At 46.4% G+C, this 18,529-nt stretch overlaps 1 protein-coding gene and 1 pseudogene across 1 annotated transcript in view; both read right to left on the reverse strand.

Annotated features, from left to right (window-relative positions):
• Positions 1-2,414: 2,414 nt before the first annotated feature.
• LOC126160650 (extracellular serine/threonine protein CG31145-like) overlaps positions 2,415-18,529 on the reverse strand; it is an 891,510-nt gene continuing 875,395 nt past the window's right edge. Inside the window, exon 4 of the mRNA XM_049916920.1 lies at positions 2,415-2,987. Coding sequence (XP_049772877.1) covers positions 2,415-2,858 — 444 coding nt within the window. The 5' untranslated portion in view covers positions 2,859-2,987. The remainder of the gene's footprint in view (positions 2,988-18,529) is intronic.
• LOC126163733 (5S ribosomal RNA) lies at positions 10,198-10,315 on the reverse strand (annotated as a pseudogene).

An 18,529-nucleotide genomic window follows, 5' to 3' on the forward strand; every position in this document is an offset into this window, starting at 1 on the left:
GTATCCGGATACAAAAGCGCCGGAAATAATCTTTACGTTTTAATTGCTGCTCGAGATGCAGGTAACATGGTTTGATATGTAACCGCTGTCGCAATATCGTGGACACAGTTTGCTGCAGTCTTCCAAGTTCGTGACTCGTGTGGACCGTTGATTTTTTTTTATTTTTAGACTGCGTGCGAAACTGTCTCTTACCCTCTCCACGATTACATCTGGAACAGTTGGTCGATCGGTACTTTCCTGCTTACAGGGGAAACCAAAGTCCCTAAATAGCAGATACCAAAGCAGAACGCTCGCTTTACGTTGCGGCTTTTTTCCCCATTACTCCTTCTGAATGGACGCTATACTTTTGTAACAGATGAACATCTTGCTTATTCCGTCACAAAAAAATTCTTGTCTTGTTTTGTCGCCTTTCTGCCAAGTCACTCCACTAGTAACGCTAATTGGTGGACACAAAGCGAACTTGGCGATTTTACAGCACTATGCGTGTGTGAACGATACTTGTAATACTTTTGAAACAACAGAACTTTGAAAAGGAACGAATTACTGGATTTCCAGCGTGAGGTTTCGTCTTGTATGTATACTCTAGACGTAGTTTTCAGGCTATTAAAGAAAATAGTGTTTTATCTGTGTGATAATTAATGAGCCAAAACATTATGACTACTGCCATCGCGACGTTGGATGCCGCCTGGTGGCGAGGTGGCGTTGCGGACATGTGACTTGTTAACAGAACTACGTAAGCTTAGCAGATACGGATGGGGGATCATCCTAGCGAAGATATGGGCTGAAAATGGGGAAATCTATTGACATAAGCGACTCTGACAAACGGCAGGTTATTCTTACGCAAAGCCTGTCAACGAATATGTCGGAAACGCCGGAGCTGGTCGAATGTTCACGTGCTACTGTCATGAGCGTCAACGGAAAGAGATAGAACAGTGTAACCACCACTAGGCGTTAAATGGTTGGACGTCCACGACTCTTCAGAGAACATGGGGTTCAGAGACTAGACTGTCTTGTAAAATGGGATAGATGCCACAGTTTTGGAGCACACCATTCATCGTACGTCGTTTAACATGGAGCTCCGCAGCAGATCACCCCTACGTGTTCACGGTTTGAGCCAACGGCATCGTCAGTTCCTATTGCAGTGGCATGAGACCATCGAGATTGGACCGTCAACCAGTGGAAACATGTAGGCTCTTCGGGTGAATCACAGTTTTGCTACACTACATCGACGATTGTCTCCATAACGCCATCATCGACGTGAACGGAGGTTCCAAACGCTCACGGATGCAGGCTGGTGGGACCAATATTATGCTGTGGGAGACATTCTTCTTGGAACCTATGGCAGTAATCGAAGTCACGTTGACAGCTGCGAACCACCTACATCCATTCATGCTTGATGGCTTTCCCAACATCTAGGTCAGCATTCAGCAGTATCATTGTCCTTGTCTCGGAGACAGAGAGTCGTGCTACAATGGTTTGAGGGCCATTATAGAGATCTCACGTTGATGTGTCGGTGACCCGGTTCGCCTGATGTAAATCCTACGGAACCCATTTGGGTCGCCGGCCGCGGTGGTCTAGCGGTTCTGGCGCTGCAGTCCGGAACCGCGGGACTGCTACGGTCGCAGGTTCGAATCCTGCCTCGGGCATGGGTGTGTGTGATGTCCTTAGGTTAGTTAGGTTTAAGTAGTTCTAAGTTCTAGGGGACTTATGACCTAAGATGTTGAGTCCCATAGTGCTCAGAGCCATTTGAACCATTTTGAACCATTTGGGTCGCTGTTGCACGGCATCTCCTCGTAAGCAAATCATCAGCCTGTTGTTTACGCGAATTGCATTACGTGTGCGTAGACATCTAAGATTAGATTAGATTTACTTTCATTCCAATTGATCCGTAGTGATGGGACCAGGATGTGGAAGAGTCAGAAGAACAATAATACCTGAAAAATATTTACAACTAAAACAAATAAGGTAATGTACCTTCCACAGGCCCCAAGTGGAATGATCTAATGCTACATATCTCCCCAAACCTATCACATCTAATGCCAGAAACCTATCAACAAATTGTCGAATTCCTGATACGCAGAATCAGTGATGTATTTCGTCCCACAGACGGACAAACAAGGTATCAAGCAGGTGATCAAATATTTTGTCTCGTCAGTGTTTATAACCAGGTACAATATGCTCTGTATCCTGTAATATGCACTAACTTTTTAACAGTTTGTAATTTTTAATTTTCCTTGTCTCAGGGTGATTTGAAAATGGGTTCAGGTAACTGAAAAGCTAGACATAAATAAAATAAAAAACGGATTCTAGCAACTTTGGCTGTTTCCACATCAAACTGAATGAATTATCTGTCCGTCTGTCTGTCTGTCGGTCTTGTCTATCGAGGAATTCGTAAGGAGTTTTGAGCACGGTACTCACCTGTCGGGGAAGTCGACCAGCTCGGCCATGGTGGGGTTGCGGCGCGCGCCGAACAGCTCCGCGGCGGCGGCAGAGAGGCGCGCCGCCGACGACTCGACGACGCCGACATCGCCGTTGTTGGCGACGTAGTCGACGAGGTCGCTGAACTCGTCGTGCGGGCCTTCGGTGGGGGCGCGCCCGACGGCGACGGCGACGGCGGCGGTGCGCGCGGCCGCCTCGGAGCTATTGGAGGCCTCGCGCTCGGAGCCGTTGGCGGGCGCGCGCTGCAGCACGCGGTGCCGGAAGGTGTTGGCGTGCGGCGCGAGGCGGTGGCGGCCGTGGCTGGGCAGCAGGTGGCGGCCCGACACGCCCAGCTCCAGCTGCAGGTCCACCACGAGCAGCAGCGTCGCCAGCACCGTGGCCGCGCTCACGCCCAGCAGCACGCGTTCCTTCAGCTTCATGCCCGACCAGCGCGCCCGCCAGCTGCCATGCGCATGCTGCTGCTGCTGCTGATGATGATGACCGCGCCGCTGCGTCGGCGTCTGCTGCTGCTGTAGATACTGCGCGCTAGGGCTCGCTTTGCTCTGGTGCTGAAACATTGAAACCAAGGAACGCTCTTAGGTGGGGACAGTTTGCACCGAAACTGCAATTTTTTGTAGTGTCATCGGTCTCCCCAGCTATACTATGGCCATCGTGACGTTGTAAGTAGCCTGTTGTGCATCTTCAACTTCTCGCGGCGTAAAATTCGGGCATGCAGCCACGCAAATAAAATTTCCCCCACTGATATTTCGGCCGCGTGCCGACCGGCCATCCTCAGAGTGAGTCACAAGACTGACGACAAGATGCCAAGCGCAGCCTTACATGCTCATAAGATGGGTAGGGATGAGCGTCTAGACGACTTGTCTATGAGATCTATAACGAGCACTATTGGTTCACCAACGTATTTCTCTGCCAAATATTTAGCTTCCTTATTAAAACCTTTGGTAGGAAAAAGTGCCGGCCTGAGTGGCCGAGCGGTTCTAGGTGCTACGGTGTGGCACCGCGCGACCGGTACGGTCGCAGGTTCGAATCCTGCCTCGGGCACGGATGTGTGAGATGTCCTTAGGTTAGTTAGGTTTAAGTAGTTCTACGTTCTAGGGGACTGATGACCACAGAAGTTAAGTCCCATAGTGCTCAGAGCCATTTGAACCATTTTTAGGAAAAACTAGTCACCACATTTGTAATTCTATGGATTTCATTCAGAGACTTAGCAATGTCAGGCTAAATAGTACGGACGTGCTTGCTAGTTTTGACGTGGTGTCATTATACACCAAGGTACCTTTAAAGGATTCTTTACGTCTTATCGGCCAACATTTTGATAAGAACGTTACGGTCTTATTTGAACATGTGCTTTTATCATCTTATTTTCAGTTTAATGGTGAATTTTATGAGCGTTGCTATGGGAAGCCTCCTGTCCCCTCTGGTAGCTAATTTATTCATGGAAGATTTCGAGGCTAAGGCACTGGACTCAGCAAGTTTTAAACCAACGGTCTTCGGGAGGTACGTGGACGACACATTTGTGGTATGGCCGCACGGGATGGATGAATTACATCAATTTCTCGAGCATTTGAACTCCATCCATGCTAGCAAATTTACTATGGAAATAGAAAAAGACGGATGCTCCTCTTTTTGGATGTTGTCGTTCGCCGTAAAGTTGATAGCACATTAGGTCATGCCGTATATCGGAAACCAACACACACAAATCTGTATCTTCGTGCCAGTAGCTGCCATCACCCTTCACAGACCATAGGTGTCCTTAAGACCTTAGTGCATAGGCGCACTGTATATCCGATAAAGACAATTTACAAGAAGAGCCACATACCTCAAGAGAATTTTTAATTCGAATGGATTTTCTCTGCAACAAATTCGTAGAGCATTCAATGCAAAACCTAGAGGGCATGTATGTGATGGGGAAGAAGATAGTAATTCCTTCAGATCTAGTGCATTTTTCACCTATGTGGGTGCTCTTCCCTTGAAGATAGGCCCTATTCTTGAGTCTTGAGAAACATTCTGTTAAGGGGATCTTCCGCCCCCCCCCCTCCCCACCACGAAGATTGCAGCTTTACTCGGCCCTGTGAAGGACGATTTAAAGTTTCGTAAAGCAGCTGTGTATTGGATTCCTTACGAAAATCGTAACATTGTGAGAAGTCGTACATAGGCCAAACAACAAACACCGTTCCGGAGAGATGTGTCGAGCATCGAAGATACACACACTTACTACAGCCAGACAAGTCAGCTATGGCCGAACATTGTACTGATACAGGGCATTCCATGAATTACAGTGATGTCAAGATTTTAACATCCACCTCTTCCTTTTGGGAATCTGTCTTCACGGAAGCTACAGAGATTAGATTAGCTAATAATTTAAGAAATAGAGATAATGGTTTTAATTTGGATAAAGCGTGGAATCCAGCTCTTGGGGTAATTAAACTGCAGAGAAGTCGTCATGTGTCACCGCCGCCGATCATACATCGATAAGCGAATCGAATGTCTGTACGCCTTCGCCACAGGCGGCGCATGTGTAAGCGTACTCCTTTGCCGCCGACCAGCATCTGTGACCCGCATGTACAGTACCGCCGCGGTGGCGCATATAAGGCTGCACTTGACATCTTGTCGGCAGTCTTGTGACTCAATCTGAGGACGGCCGGAAGATACGCAGCCCAAATATCAGTGGATGACATTTTATCTGCGCGGCTGCATGCCCGAAATTTAATGGACTTGTACGTAGCCTGTTTGTATGTTTGCAGCGCTATAGACTGTGTTAATATGGCTGACAGCGCTCTGAGCCCTTGCCAAGAGATTTTGTGGTTGAACGGAATAGCAGTTAGCGAGTAGACAGGGAAGTCTATGGAAATGATTTTCTTAGTGGTGACTCTGTGTTGGTGCGACATGCATGAGATGAAATTATGTGTTTAGAAGAAAATATGCAAGGAAATGTATCAGGATGGGTGTGTGGTTGATAAAGTTTGGGTAGTGGTATTATTGACAACTATATAATTTTTGAACTGGATGTCACATGATTAAGGTACAGTTTTCTAAATACACTCCTGGAAATGGAAAAAAGAACACATTGACACCGGTGTGTCAGACCCACCATACTTGCTCCGGACACTGCGAGAGGGCTGTACAAGCAATGATCACACGCACGGCACAGCGGACACACCAGGAACCGCGGTGTTGGCCGTCGAATGGCGCTAGCTGCGCAGCATTTGTGCACCGCCGCCGTCAGTGTCAGCCAGTTTGCCGTGGCATACGGAGCTCCATCGCAGTCTTTAACACTGGTAGCATGCCGCGACAGCGTGGACGTGAACCGTATGTGCAGTTGACGGACTTTGGGCGAGGGCGTATAGTGGGCATGCGGGAGGCCGGGTGGACGTACCGCCCAATTGCTCAACACGTGGGGCGTGAGGTCTCCACAGTACATCGATGTTGTCGCCAGTGGTCGGCGGAAGGTGCACGTGCCCGTCGACCTGGGACCGGACCGCAGCGACGCACGGATGCACGCCAAGACCGTAGGATCCTACGCAGTGCCGTAGGGGACCGCACCGCCACTTCCCAGCAAATTAGGGACACTGTTGCTCCTGGGGTATCGGCGAGGACCATTCGCCACCGTCTCCATGAAGCTGGGCTACGGTCCCGCACACCGTTAGGCCGTCTTCCGCTCACGCCCCAACATCGTGCAGCCCGCCTCCAGTGGTGTCGCGACAGGCGTGAATGGAGGGACGACTGGAGACGTGTCGTCTTCAGCGATGAGAGTCGCTTCTGCCTTGGTGCCAATGATGGTCGTATGCGTGTTTGGCGCCGTGCAGGTGAGCGCCACAATCAGGACTGCATACGACCGAGGCACACAGGGCCAACACCCGGCATCATGGTGTGGGGAGCGATCTCCTACACTGGCCGTACACCACTGGTGATCGTCGAGGGGACACTGAATAGTGCACGGTACATCCAAACCGTCATCGAACCCATCGTTCTACCATTCCTAGACCGGCAAGGGAACTTGCTGTTCCAACAGGACAATGCACGTCCGCATGTATCCCGTGCCACCCAACGTGCTCTAGAAGGTGTAAGTCAACTACCCTGGCCAGCAAGATCTCCGGATCTGTCCCCCATTGAGCATGTTTGGGACTGGATGAAGCGTCGTCTCACGCCGTCTGCACGTCCAGCACGAACGCTGGTCCAACTGAGGCGCCAGGTGGAAATGGCATGGCAAGCCGTTCCACAGGACTACATCCAGCATCTCTACGATCGTCTCCATGGGAGAATAGCAGCCTGCATTGCTGCGAAAGGTGGATATACACTGTACTAGTGCCGCCATTGTGCATGCTCTGTTGCCTGTGTCTATGTGCCTGTGGTTCTGTCAGTGTGATCATGTGATGTATCTGACCCCAGGAATGTGTCAATAAAGTTTCCCCTTCCTGGGACAATGAATTCACGGTGTTCTTATTTCAATTTCCAGGAGTGTACATTGTTAGGTCTTCGACAAAATCTTTCTTTTTGGTAACCATATGCTTCCTAGTAGTTACACTGCACAGTAGTTGGAACCTTTATATTTAGCTGTCGTTGTTGTTACTTGCTATGGTTCGTGTTATGAAGATTTTCTGTGAGGTAAGTACGGTTTCCACTAACGGGATTCGTGATAGAAATGAGTTTAGGCAACTAACATAATTGTAGGTAGTTTCATATTTTTTGATTTCATAATTTTAGATTTGTATTATTGTTGGGATTTTTTGCAATTCAGGGCCATTCTTTTGTGTTGATGGTTGGAAGTCATGTTGTCAATGTATAGCAGGCAGATTACGTTAGGCTTGTTTATTGTTGGTAATAAATGAATAGGTTAAGTTTGAGTTGTCTTTGTCAGGGAAAATTCTGTTGGTCATTGTTTAATAATAAAAACATAATTAAAGACTTAGTTTCAACGTTTAAGAATGAAATTTTTAAAAGAAGCATAGCGAGCATCGTTCGTATTAAATGAGTTATTATTTGGCACTGCTACCCTAGCTGTAGCCGCGCCCCTTTCATCAGTCAAAAAATAGCTTACCTGAAGACGATCTGCTCCTGACTGTCCGAAAAAATGAAGAGGAAACCTACAGCAAGGGTTTCAGTCATATGACCTATAAGTCTAGCTGGGAGTGCGAATGGACAGATACGTCCGACTTCCTGTGGGATACTCTAAGTAGCGAATGGAAATATAATGGGCAGAGACTACGGACAAGTGGCGCTCGGTGGGAGTGATTACCGCACCTGCCTAGTAAGCGGGAGATCCCAGGTTCGAATCCCGGTCCGGTACACATTCACAATCGTCGTCGCTGATTCCACTTAATGTGTCTCTGCAGCTGGGAGCAGTGATCTCCCTTCAGTTTACATATAATTATAGAATAAGTGACAGAGAAAAGGCCACGAACACCTTATACGGAAGTTTCTGTATGTCCATCTTTTTAGCGATGTTAGCCGGACTCTGCTGTTCGATAGAGGATGTCAAATTAAACACCTTTCAGCCGTCAATTTTCAACCTTATTTTATATGGATCCAGTTTCAGCGTTTTACTACCCCATCTTCACCCGTGTAGGAATAATCTTCCTCGCTAGTGATCCAAACAGAGGCCAGCAATACTGGTATTGGTAGATATTTGATGCAGTGACCACATATTTGATCAGAAGCGAGGTAGATTATTCCTACACATCGGTCAGGGGCCTGAAGATGGAACAGTAAAACGCTGAAACGGTTTGTCAGAAGAAATAAGGTTGAAAATTGATAGCTGAAAGGTGTTTGACATCCTCGTAACAAAAAAGTAGTAAATCGAATAAATGAACTATCCAGTCTAAAGCATGAATAACCACATTTTGCAGGGCGAAATGCTACGAGACGTGCAGGAATGGAGTCAATGATGGCAACTAAAGAAAACTTCACAAGTCAAGACGGCAAAAAAAAAAAAAGCATTTTAGTGGTTGACCGTTATCGATGGAGCTATGCTGTCATCATCGGATCTTATGATTTTCAACTGCCTAACATCCGAGGATGACGGCATAGCTTTGTCGAAATCAATCATCCAATAAAATGCTTTTTTAGCCATCTTGCCTTATGTAGTTTTCTTCAGTTACCGTACACTGCAGGTCGCCCCCATAATGATCATGACAAGAAAATGCAGTCATTGAGGTTCTGGAAGATATAAACATGGCCAAATGTGCTAGGTTTCTCAATCGAATCCGTGACGCAAACAGCCTGATCGTGGTGGAAGCACAGATTCTCGATTGTGTTTCAATCCGGTAGTCTGGGGGGATCAGGTGAGTACGGAAAACTCATCCTGGTGCTCTCCGAACCACGTAAGTATACTGCGAGCAGCGTGACACGTTGCGTTATCCTGCTGATAAATGCCATCGTGCCGAGGAAAAAGAAGAACCTGTTCCCCAATTATAGATGAAGAATACTTATGTTGATGCATTGTGCCTTCCAGAATGACCAGATCAGCTAGGGCATGCCACGAAAAAATTGGATAGACCATAACCCTCCTTCCTCGCTCTGGACCTTCCCGACGATTGTTGCTGGGGTGTTTGCTTTCAGACGTTTCACACCGTACACGTCATCGGCAATCTCTCGATAGTGCCTGAAACGTTGTTCATCTCAAAAGGCCACCTGTCGCTACACAACCGACGTCCAGTTGCGGTGCTGGTGTGCAAATTCCAGCCTTCGTCGCCGATGAACAGCGCTCAGCATAATGGTAATGTATAAGGTGCCTGCCGCGGAGGCCTGTATGCAGCAACGTTCGCTAAACAGTAGTTCGGGAGACACTGTGGGTAGACCCTTGTTTCATCTGGATGGTCAGTTGTCCAACAAGTGCACTTCTATTCGCCCGTCAACATTTCCACAGCCGTTGTTTACCCCTATCATCTATGGCCCATGGTACACCAAGCTGCTTTGGTACCGGTTTTGGATAGCGCTGTTTCGCCAAACGCGGTATACTTTAACCACGGAAACATAGCAAATAGCCGGCCAGAGAGGCCGAGCGATGCTAGGCGCTACAGTCTGGAACCGCGCGACCGCTACGGTCGCAGGTTCGAATCCTGCCTCGGGCATGGATGTGTGTGATGTCCTTAGGTTAGTTAGGTTTAAGTAGTTCTGAGTTCTAGGGGACTGATGACCTTAGAAGTTAAGTCCCATAGTGCTCAGAGCCATTTGAACCACTTTGAACACGCAAATACGTTACAAACTTGCCACTTCGGAAATGCTTGCAACCTGCTCACAAAATACAATAATCATGAGGCTTCGAAGGTCAGACAAATCGCCCCATTTCTGCATTATGACAACGACCGCGCTGTTTCAACCCCACCCCTTCCCCCACCCTCCCACCCCACCCCCACGAAAGGCTTTATATAGACTTCACCGCTGGTGCTGCCACCTGCCGTCTGTAAGCGGTTACTGCATGTTGACGTGGAACATTGGCAGTGTATACTGGTCATTTAAAACACTTCCGAATGTGAGGTAGCCTTTTATCGCCAAGACACAACTCTGCATTACTCATTGTACTGCATGTTCTTCACGGGACTTTGAAGTAACTCTTCTCGCACAGGCCATGAAGGCCTTAAGGTACCGACTGGCCGCCGTGTCATCCTCAGCCCACAGGCGTCACTGGATGCGGATATGGAGGGGCATGCGGTCAGCACACCGCTCTCCCGGCCGTATGTCAGTTTCCGAGACCGGAGCCGCTACTTCTCAATCAAGTAGGTCCTCAGTTTGCCTCACAAGGGCTGAGTGCACCCCGCTAGCCAACAGCACTTGTCAGACCGGATGGTCACCCATCCAAGTGCTAGCCCAGCCCGAAAGCACTTAACTTCGGTGATCTGACGGGAACCGGTGTTACCACTGTGGCAAGGCCCTTGGTGGGACTTTGAAGTGTCATAATAAAAACAATCAAAGAAGAAACAAATGTTCCTCCAGCCCCTAGCGTCCTAACTAATAAACTGGGGGATGGGGGGGGGGGGATACTGGAGGTTGTTGATGACCATGAGAGACACGAGATACGAAAGTAAAGTTCAGCAAGCATAGCAACTCTTCCCTAGCCATCATCGGTGGTGTGCTGTCAGCTCGAATAGCAAGATGTATGCGTACGTAATTACAGCAATTGTGGCAGGAGCGTGCATACTCTCACGGTGCAACTGGACTCTGGTGTCCTAGATATGTGGTGCTACACACAACAGACTCAAAGGTAATGGAGGCCAGTACATGTTAAACAAAGCTGGTGGCTATGTATCATCCAGAGATCGCCGTGCCACACCACAGTCTGCAATGTGCATCGATACCATAGACATTAGTGATATCTTTCTGAACTCTGCAGTGACGAATGTGAGATGCTAAAGAAGACATGCCCTGTCTCTCAGCACCGCAGCGCCCATGTGTGGAGGTCAATATGGAGCGGAGCGCGGAAGAGCTGTGCCCCAGTTCGTGACCTCAGTGAGATGTGGCCTATCACTAGCGGGCTGGTTTGCGACCCTTGCATGCAGAATTGGCAGGTTGGTGGTGTGAGAAAAGTCTGAGAGAGAGCGTGAGTGTGGCTGCAGGATAAAGAGGGAGCGCCGCGCTATGAAAAGTAGGAGGTAGTTAGGAACTTAAGAGTGGATGCAACGATTGGCATGTGCGGAGCCGTGGAGAGGGACCGTGCTTTGGTCGGTGGGGTTGTTGCCTTTGTGTTGGCATATGCTGATTTCCATCCAATATTTCTCGGCAACCCCTGTGCCCAATTCCAGTTTCTGAATCCGGTGAGAATTTCCATCAGATAAGTGCATAAGTTTCCTTTAATTTACGTCTATGGTCACAAACTTTTTGTTAACAGATTACCGGTTTCGGTCTTTAATGACCATCAGCAGACCTGTTTCATAAAAACAAGGGCCTAATGTACTGCAGCCATAGTGGTATCGTCAAATGTTAAATAATGTTAATAACGTAGATCGCTTTGGAGAAAACGTGTGCAAAAACACCTCCTTTTTTTTTTTAGATCAGAGTTTTATCGTTGGTTTTCTTCTTACCGGTAGGATAGCTTGTTTGCCTTAATGCTACGTGTATTTCTTCACAGAAAAATATAGATCCGAGTTAATACAAAGAATGCTGAGTTTACTGATCCATTGAATCACTACAGCCCGCCGGAGAAGAAGTCACGTGCACGGTCTGGAATATAAATACGACAAATAATACAAAGCATCCGGGCGCCTGCCAGTGCATCATCACTCGTCGCGCAAAGCCTTAAAAAGCAAATCTCTTTTATAAAGCGCCTGCTCTGCATAGGAAGTGTAGGTATTTGTTACTTTAGTAAAAAGTGTTAATCAAACTGTATATTTATTTTCTTCTCTTTATTATAATCATCATAGGCATAGCCACAGCCGTGCCCTGTAGTGTAATTTCACGAATGGGAAAGGAATAATATCAGTCCATATACGCGGCAAAATATAAATTTCGTTCAGTCAAAGACTTCCTCCAATAAAGTTACCACATTGTTTTTAAGAATTTCACTGCAACGTTTTGGAATACGAACTATGAACCAAAACAAGAAATCTTTGTCTGGATACATGGGCTTTAAAATGCCCACTGAAGGAGCTATGACCAGTTTTTCACTATAAAAAATCGTTCAAATGGCTCTAAGCACTATGGGACTTAACATCTAAGGTCATCAGTCCCCTAGACTTAGAACAACTTAAACTTAACTGACCCAAAGACATCACACACATCCATGCCCGAGGCAGGATTCGAACCTGCTACCGTAGCAGCCGCGTGGTTCCGGACTGAAGCGCCTAGAACCTCTCGGCCACAGCGGCCGGCTGTTCACTAGAAGAAATGTATTTCACCGTAGTGAAGAAGAACAACTGCACATTTCTCTCAAGTTACACATTTTAGACCACATGTATACTAGACTGTTTTGCTTCGAACGATTGTTCCGGTCATGACCCCGAATATTTAGTGACTTTTTTGCTTCGAATGATCATTAGGGTCATATTCCTGAATGTTGACCAGTCTTCTGAGATGCCCTGCTTAACTCTTCATTCTGTTTGACAACTAACGTAGTATCTCTAGTGGGTTTTATAATTTCGTAGCGACGTACATAAAAATAGATTTTTTCTGATTAGTGGTGGAAATAAATACTTCAGAATGAAGATTTAAAAATTTTAATTTTTAATGTGAAAAAAATTAATAACACAAGTCCACCCAGTGATGTACAATCCTCCGAAAATCACAGCGAAAAAAATATTAAATGTGTCTGATTACTGTAATTTTGTGTTTCCAATTGATATTAATAACAATCACAGTCGATCCTGACCTACAGTGTTCACAGAAGAGAGTAGCGTCGATATGTAGTTCACCGGATTTTCTTTCAGTGACTGACTGCAGCAGCACAATTCTCACAGTTACTCGTGGATGGCCAGACGTCAATTTTCTGGGGCGTGCGTAGCATCTCTTCCGATTGGTCTGACGTGACTCGACACGCTTTACTATCTTGTGCCAATTTCCACACATCAGAGTGGCACCAGGGAGGCATTTCTGATTTTGCGACCGACAAAGGGAGCACGACTTAAGAAAATTCAAGACACATTCACAGACTTTGTCAACCTACAAAAATCGCTCCGTAACATAATGTGGTGCAAGATTTTTAAAACCGTCACAAAAATGTACGATATAATGAAAGAGTACTAATATACAGTTGTACAAGGAGCAGGCGGGAACGATAGGAAAGGGAAACCAAGGGAGAAGGAGAAGTGCTAATAAAAAGAGCATAAGACGAGATGCACTTTTCTCCTTTACCGCTCAGGAATAGAGAGAGAGAGAGAGAAAAAAGAAGTGGAATTAAAAATTTGTGATAAAATGATTTCACTGTTAACATTTGCTGATCTAAGTTCGGTTCTTTATTCAGTTAGGAGAACAGGTTACTGAGCACAGAATATCTACTGAAGGTAAGTCAAACAAAATCGGAAGTATTAAGAGGCTGTGGACTTGGGGTTTGTTACAAACTTAACATCGAAACTGGGAACCAGTTAGTAGACGTAATAGTGCTATTTTGCTAACGTCGATGCAAGAATTATACATGCCAGACAAAAAAAGGCGCATATAAGAAGCAGACTACAATCAGAAAACATAGCATTCCTCGCTAAAAGAAATCTGCTATTACCAAATATCGGCTGTGACGCGATAATAAATTTCTTTGCCACTTGAAGGAGCCGTAGATCGAATAAATTGTAAGGGGAAAACATAGACTGCATTACATAACAGAACATTGACCGTGGGTGCCATTCTGAGATGAAAATATTCTCGTAAGAGAGGAAATCATGGCCTGCCACATAAAACCACTCGGACGACTGACATCTTTAAAGCAGAAGTACCACTTCAGATGTATCATGTTCAGGTGACATCACTTCAGCCAGAGACCACGAGAGGCTTCAACCTGTCTACAGAAATATAGAGTCTGTTCGATAGAGTGAGACGAGGCTTTGGAATGAACGCTTGTTCCTGTACAAATGGAAAATTGAAGACATGATCTGTGAATATGGTGTTCGCAGCACAATAGGCCACCATATTCTGAACGAGAGTAGTCCGAGAATAGACCACGATGAGTGGATATTAATCAAGGTAACCAGGTACTAGGAACCAACACTCGTCTCCATTTATAGCGTAGTTTCAGCACTCCATATGCACCTCACACCTGATGATATTATTACTGCAAGATAACAAATAATGACAGTATTCCAAGGAACAAGCTTTGGCCGAACATCTTCATTAAAAAGATGCTGATTCCACGATTCAACTTATTTGACAGTCAAGATTAGACAAGAGAAACATTAAGTGTTGGGCTGTTACCCGTGCATTTATTCTCAATAAGAGCAAGAACAGAAAAGATTTGCCGGCCGCGGTGGTCTAGCGGTTCTGGCGCTGCAGTCCGGAACCGCGGGACTGCTACGGTCGCAGGTTCGAATCCTGCCTCGGGCATGGGTGTGTGTGATGTCCTTAGGTTAGTTATGTTTAAGTAGTTCTAAGTTCTAGGGGACTTATGACCTAAGATGTCGAGTCCCATAGTGCTCAGAGCCATTTTTGAAGAAAAGATTTACGTACCCTTCTGTTTCACAAATGAGAGTTGCCACTCGGTTGTAATACACAGCCGTGTTCACTCTGAAAGCCATCACTAGCGACACGTTTAATCTCTTCTAATGCACAATCACAGAGTTAATTTCACAACAGCGAGTAATTGATGATGATCACAGGAACTGATAATTCATTATTTATCTGAGAATACTCCAGAATGAAATATTCTAGCGGATTGAATCCGTGCACCAGGCTGGCATATAACAGAAGGCTATGGTTTTCTTCTTCTTCTTTTTCTTCTGTCTGTCTATTAATGGATGGTGGCGCCTACACTTTATTCTATGAACTGCAGTATGTAGTAGTGGATCTGCAGTTGATAATCTTTTCCATTGGTTTATATTGTACAGGGTGGTACAGCTTTCATTAACCATGGGTTTCATGCAACTTGCAACTTCTTTAAATACCACGCGCATGATTTTCATATTCTCTCGATTGCTAGGTGCAAAATATTGCCCTAAAGAAAAATGAGAAGTACCTTTATGTAGGAAATTTAATGTAACTAAATTTTGTACAGGGATACGTTTCCGCTAGAGACTGTAGTTACGAAATTATTCAAGAAAAACGTACAAAAATTACCTTCAAAATAGTTTTCTTGAATAACTCGAAAACCTTTGTCTCCAGCGAAAACGTATTCCAGTGCAAAATTTAATTATATCAAATTTCCTACGAAAATATTCTGTTAATTGTTTTGTCGTAGAATTAACAATTAGTGTATAATGAGCGAGAGAATATGAACACGTCGGACATGGTTTTGAAAGCGTTGTGGGTTGCATAAAGCCTATTGGAGGGGCAGCTGAATCACCCTGTGTAACAAAGATATTTGTCTTCGCTTTTTCTTCTTTTGCCCTCGGTCTTCCCTTATAATGTCAACTGTAGAAATATGCTGGGCTTCCAGGGGGAAAGGTGTATATTCAGCGATATGACAGGAAAAAGAAAATCCAGTAAGCAAGAGCTCCAAAATGCAGACCTACACTTATTAGCCAGAACATTATGATCACCGACCTACTGTCGATGTAAACCCGTCCATGCGATAGCAGCGTCACCTGTAGAGAAATGACTGCAAATCGAACACATGCATGGTGCATATAGTGTCAGTGGTCGTGCTCGCCGTGTGTAGAATGGGGAAGATGCCCGACCTATCTTTGACCGAGGGTAGATTGTGATGACCCGGAGGCCTTTCGGAAACAGCACGACTTGTCGGGTATTCGAGGAATGCTGTGGACGAAACCAAGGTGAAACCACATCCAGACGTCGTGGCGTTTGGCGGTCACCCCTCATTACAGATTTCGGACGTCGCAAACAGGGTGGACTGATAAAACAGGACAGGCGGCGAACTGTGGCGGATAACACCAGACTTTAATGCTGGGCAGAGTACAAATGTGTCGGAAAACACAGTGCACCGAACACTACTAACGATTGGCCTCCACAGCCGAGGACCAATGCATGTGCCAGTGTTAACATTATGACATCGGCAGCTGAGACTGAAATGGGGGCGTGGCCATCAGCACCGGACGTTGGAGCAGTGGCAGAGCGTTGCATGGTCTGATGAATCCCGATATCTTCTTGATAATGCCTGTGGGGAGCCTGTTTTGGAGGAGAGGATAAAAATTGATGTAGAGATGGTGGATAGATTAGCGTGGAGTGTGTACAGTTCATCCATTCTAAGAAGCGAGAATTATTAAAATCTCTAGAGTACCTCCTCATGCTAGCCCGGACATATAAAAGGCAGCGGGCGTGGGATTTCAGTTTATACGTGTGGAGAAAGAAGGTTTAATAACATAATTTTATTTAGTTATTAAAACATGACTACAACTTATATTTGATGTTTGCGTGGAGTGATGTTCGGTGTTATTCTTTTTACGGATGATGAACGTGGTGTATGTTCAAATGGCAAAAAGATATTTTTATGTGATGTAATTACAGTTCAAGAAGTTTCAGAAATTTTATTTTATTTTATTTTTTCTGAGGAACATTCCTTATTGCCTAATTTCAGGAAATAATCTATAGGTTTTGATGAGCGAGTTCTCGAATAGCAAAATGTGTGACATAAATGGCCGTATCTTCTGATTATATTGACTAAAGTGGCCGAGCGGTTCTAGGCGCTTCAGTTCGGAACCGCGCGACTGCTGCGGTCTCAGGTTCGAATCCTGCCTCGGGCATGGATGTGTGTAATGTCCTTAGGTTAGTTAGGGTTAAGTAGTTCTAAGTTGTAGGGCACTGATGACCTCAGATGTTGAGTCCCATAGTGCTCAGAGCCATTTGAACCACTGACTAAGAAGCTTAAAATTTTTATGCTCCCAAGGGATCATAGACCTTAATACGTGATATAAATTTGAAGGTAGTACGTCTAACCGTTCCTGAGGAAAAGTGTCTTGAACACTCAGACAGACGGACTACAGAGCTATCCTGTAAGGGCTCCTTTATTGCAGGCTGATATGCGGAACCGTAAAAATGAATGAAAGTTATCCCAACCCATCAGTGCGGGGTAGCCGCGCGATCTAGGGGGGGGGGGGGGGGGGCGCCTTGCCACGGTTCGCGCGGCTCCCCCGGTAGAAGGTTCGAGTCCTCCCTCGGGCATGGGTGTGTGTGTTGTCCTTAGCGTAAGTTAGTTTAATTAGTGTGTAAGCCTAGGGACCGATGACCTCAGCAGTTTGGTCCCAACGTACAAAACATGTGCAAATTGTTCAAACTGTGCAGAGCTTGCGTCCGGACAATTTTGCTGGAGTAATATTTGTTTATTTAAGGCCCAATGCCTGACAATTTCTATAAGCATACAGTGAAGGCTTTCACGATCGAATGTTTCAGCTGCCGAGAATTCTTCCGGGTTGTATGACCGTGGTCCATCGAACTCTTCTATCCCTGACGTTTCGTCCAAAGCTACGCTGGACATCTTCGGAGGTGCTCCTGGTTGTGCTGAGTCTTGCTGACTGACGAGTCGGACGTCGTAGAGCGCCTAAATACCGTGGAAAGTGGGCGTGGTCCAGATGTCACGTGATAGCAGAGATAAACCTTGTCAAGGATAAAATGTAACTATCGATCATAGTACGTTAAAGATCAAAACTTCTCATCGATTCTGTAGCGTCATTGTCCATATATTGCTGAGTTCCAAGGCTTCTTCTTTTCTTTTAAAATTATCCCCATGTTTATATGTTTCGATGGCTTCTCTATATAGCCATGGATAATAGTTCGTCATACTACATAAAACTTCAGTTTCCGAAAATTTCACCGCGTGGCTAGCAACCACAGTTTAGTCAACAATCAGCCGCCTTTAGTGAATTAGCAGTCTAGTTAAAAATTGATTAACTCTCTACAGTAAATTGATTTCTTAGGATGGATAGGATGTGTGACTGCTTCGTACGGACGCAGGAGGAGCTGACCACTGTTCGCGAACAGCTGAACGTGTTGATGGCCGCGGTCAGCCGTCTTCAGGCTGCTGCCTCGGAGTGTAGCGGCAGTGGGGAGTCTGGTGCGTCACATGGTACACCCCAAGTGTTACATGCTTCACCCACTGTCCCTGCTGTCGAGACATCTTCGCGGATACCGGGCGCGGTTGGGCCACCCTCTCCCCAAGGGGAGTGGCGGGTTCAGCGGCGTTCGCGGCGCACGAGGCGGAGGGTAAATGTGGAGACTGGCCGTGTGGCATCGCCCGCTCTGCCTGTGAGTGGACATGTGGCCGCTCCTTCAGCAAGGTCCGGGCAGGCACACGGGGGGAGGGGTTTATTAGTTATTGGGAGCTCCAACGTTAGGCGGGTGATGGAGCCCCTTAGGGAAATAGCGGAAAGGTCGGGGAAGAAGGCCACTCTGTCTGCTTGCCGGGGGGTCTCATCCGAGATGTGGAGGAGGCCCTGCCGGCGGCGATAGAGAGCACTGGGTGCACCCGACTGCAAATTGTTGCTCATGTCGGCACCAATGACTCCTACCGTCTGGGTTCAGAGGTCATCCTTAGTTCGTACAGGCGGTTGGCGGAATTGGTGAA

Source organism: Schistocerca cancellata, chromosome 2 (assembly GCF_023864275.1).
Source record: "Schistocerca cancellata isolate TAMUIC-IGC-003103 chromosome 2, iqSchCanc2.1, whole genome shotgun sequence".
NCBI lineage: Eukaryota > Metazoa > Arthropoda > Insecta > Orthoptera > Acrididae > Schistocerca > Schistocerca cancellata.